This window comes from Octopus bimaculoides, chromosome 27 (assembly GCF_001194135.2).
Source record: "Octopus bimaculoides isolate UCB-OBI-ISO-001 chromosome 27, ASM119413v2, whole genome shotgun sequence".
In the NCBI taxonomy this organism is placed as follows: Eukaryota; Metazoa; Mollusca; class Cephalopoda; order Octopoda; family Octopodidae; genus Octopus; species Octopus bimaculoides.
In genome coordinates, this window is record NC_069007.1 from 9,625,458 (window position 1) to 9,629,351 (window position 3,894).

At 39.1% G+C, this 3,894-nt stretch overlaps 1 protein-coding gene across 1 annotated transcript in view; it reads left to right on the forward strand.

Annotated features, from left to right (window-relative positions):
* LOC106869832 (uncharacterized) overlaps positions 1 to 3,894 on the forward strand; it is a 121,208-nt gene that overhangs the window by 100,969 nt on the left and 16,345 nt on the right. Inside the window, exon 4 of the mRNA XM_052977249.1 lies at positions 2,374 to 2,514. Within this exon, the coding sequence (XP_052833209.1) occupies positions 2,374 to 2,514 (141 nt within the window). The remainder of the gene's footprint in view (positions 1 to 2,373; positions 2,515 to 3,894) is intronic.

Below are 3,894 nucleotides of genomic sequence, written 5' to 3' on the forward strand. Positions count from 1 at the left end.
CTACCTCTTCCACGGGTTCCCTCAACTGTTAGGGTGTGGCACTTTTTCACGCATATACATATGTATGTAAGTAAGTATGTATATATGTGTGTGTGTGTGTGTGTGCATTTATATCTATGTGTGTCTTTGTGTCTGTGTTTGTCTCCCATTATTGTTTGACAACTGGTGTTGGTGTGTTTACATCCTCATACCTTAACGGTTCATTCACCAAAAGACACCAATAGAATAAAATCCAGGCATAAAAAGAAAAAGTCCTGGGGTTGATTTCTTTGACAAAAAGGTAAAAAAAGTAGAGAAACAGACAGACAGACAGACAGACAGACACACACACACACACACACACACACACACATATAAAAGTTCAATTAAAGGTTAAATAAGCCTCATTAAGGGATGATGATAATAATGTCCAATGAATTTACTGGTTTCTTACCTGTTATTTATTTTGAATATTAGATTTAATATTCAGAAATAAGGAAATTAAATAAACCGCGGTTTATACTTATTTAAGAAAAATAAGAAAATAGAGATAAATCAATTACCAATTCTTTAATAATCACAACAATCGTTTTGACCCACCTTGCATTGGTTCCTTCCAGGTGAGATACTGTGTAACTGGTTGTAGTGCATCCTTTGGTGCAGATGTGTCTCATCAGGTGACTTTTCAAAAGGTCCCTCGTTCAATAAACTCAGTTTAATGAGCATAGGCGCAGGAGTGGCTGTGTGGTAATTAGCTTGCTTACCAACCACATGGTTCCAGGTTCAGTCCCACTGCGTGGCACCTTGGGCAAGTGTCTTCTACTCAGGCCGACCAAAGCCTTGTGAGTGGATTTGGTAGATGGAAACTGAAAGAAGCCTGTCGTATATATGTGTGTGTGTGTGTGTTTGTATTTGTCTCCCAAACACTACTTGACAATCGGTGTTGGTGTGTTTACATCCCTGTAACTTAGTGGTTCGACAAAAAGAGACCGATAGAATAATAAGTACCAGGCTTTAAAGTCCTGGTGTTGATTTGTTCGACTGAAACACTGCAAGGTGGTGCCCCAACAAAAATGTAGCAATAACTGGGTTAATAAATGTAGCATGAGGGTTTGATAAGTATGTAAATTTAGAAAATGTTCAAAATTTAAGTTGTACTTCTGTTCATATATGCTTGTAAATCATCATCGTCATCATCATCATCATCATCATCAAGGCAGCAAGCTGGCAGAATCGTTAGCACTTGGGGTGAAATGTTTAGTGGCATTTCATCTGTCTTTATGTTCTGAGTTCAAATGCCGCCAGGGCCAACTTTTCCTTTCATCCTCTCAGTGTTGATATAAATAAGGACCAGTTGACTGTTGGGGGTCAATGTAATCAACTTACCCCTTCCCCCTAAATTGCTGGCTTTGCACCAAAATTTGAAAGCATTATTATGATTCATATTATTATTATTATTATTATTATTATTATTATTATTATTATAGTGCATCGAGCTGGCAGACTCGTTAGTACACCAAATGCTTAGTGGCATTTTGTCTGTCTCTGCATTCTGAGTTCAAATTCTGCTGAGGTCAACTTTGCCTTTTGTCCTTTCAGGGTTGATAAAGCAAGTACCAGTTAATCACTGGAGGTCGATGTAATTGACTATTCTCCTTCACCCCGCCAAATTTCAGGCCCTTGTGCCTATAGAAGAAATGACTACTACTACTACTACAATTACTACTACTACTACTACTACTACTACTACTTCCACTACTACAACTACTACTACTACTACTACTACTACTTCCACTACTACTACTACTACTATTACTACTACTACTACTACTACTTCCACTACTACAACTACTACTACTACTACTACTACTACTACTACTACTACTTCCACTACTACTACTACTATTACTACTACTACTACTACTACTACTACTACTACTTCCACTACTACTACTGCTACTACTACTACTACTACTTCCACTACTACAACTACTACTACTACTACTACTACTTCCACTACAGCTACTACTACTACTACTACTACTAGTACTACTACTACTACAACTACTACTACTACTACTACTTCCACTACAGCTACTACTACTACTACTACTACTACTACTACTACTACTTCCACTACTACTACTACTACTACTACTACTACTACTACTACTACTACTACTACTACTACTTCCACTACTACTACTACTACTACTACTACTACTTCCACTACTACTACTACTACTACTACTACTACTACTACTACTACTACTACTACTACTTCCACTACTACTACTACTACTACTACTACTACTACTACTACTACTACTACTTCCACTACTACTACTACTACTACTACTACTATCATTATTATTGTCATCATTGTAATTTCAGCAGTTTCTGACCCCCGGTTTCCTGTATTCAAGTCCTCACTGAAGTCCGATGATTCTTTACCAAACCTGGACAGACCAATCGATTCTGACAAGCTAGACCTGAGCGATGCTGACTCGGAAGTTTTGAAAACCTTGCTTAAGGGTATGAAGATGCCTCCTTCCTTTGGAATTTCACAGCTCTAAATATGTGCACACCTGGATCCCTCTGTCCATCCCTCCACCCATCCATCCATCCATCCATCTGTCCGTCCGTCTGTCTGTTCATCCATCCAGGTGTGTATGTCTCGTTATTGTGGAGGTGCATGGCTTAGTGGTCAGAGTATTGCATTTATGATTGTAAGATTGTGGTTTTGATTCCTGGACCAGGCGATGTGTTGTGTTCTTGAGCAAGGCTTTTCATTTCATATTTTTCTCCAGTCCACTCAGGCTGGCAAAAATTAGTAGCCCTGCAACAGTCCAGTGTCCTGTCCAGGTGGTGGTCAGTTGGGAATGTGTGTCTGTTGGCACTCCGTCGCCTACGATGTCGAGGGTTCCAGTTGATCTGATCAACGGAACAGCCTGCTCGTGAAATTAACGTGCAAGTGGCTGAGCACTCCACAGACATGTGTACCCTTAACATAGTTCTCGGGGATATTCAGCATGAGACAGTGTGACAAGGCTGACCCTTTGAATTACAGGCACAACAGAAACAGGAAGTAAGAGTGAGAGAAAGTTATGGTGAAAGAGTACAACAGGGTTAACCACCATCCCCTGCCGGAGCCTCGTGGAACTTTAGGTGTTTTCACTCAATAAACACTCACAACGCCCGGTCTGGGAATCGAAACCGCGATCCTATGACCGCGAATCCGCTGCCCTAACCACTGGGCCATTGCGCCTCCACTGTGGGGAATGTATACACTACAGAATTGGAGAAACCAGCCTTATGAGCCTAGCTTCAAAGGAACCTTTGATGTTTTGATTACTATCATTATTATTATTATTATTATTATTTATAAAGATATATACACACACACATAAACATGTACATATGCATACACACATGTATATTTATATAAATATATATATAATTGTATATATTTATATATCGGTGTGTGTGCGTGTGTGTGTGTGTGTGTGTGTATACTAGTGCTCTGTCGGTTATAATGATGAGGGTTCCAATTGAACAGCCTGTGTGTGAAATTAATGTGCAAGTGGCTGAGCGCTCCATAGACACACGTACCCTTAATGTAATTCTCAGGGAGACACAAGATGTGATAGGCTGACCCTTTGAATTACAGGTACAACTCATTTTTGCCAACTGATTTGCATGAAGGAATGTGAAATAAAGTGTCTTGCTTAAAGGCATAATGAATCTCCAGGAATTGAACTCATGACCTTGCACTTGTGAGCCGAATACCCTAACCACAAGGTCATGCACCTTCACATAAGTGTATATATACATATGTGTATGTGTTTGTTTGTATGTATATAATAAACATGTATGTGTGTATATATATATATATATATATATATATATATATAT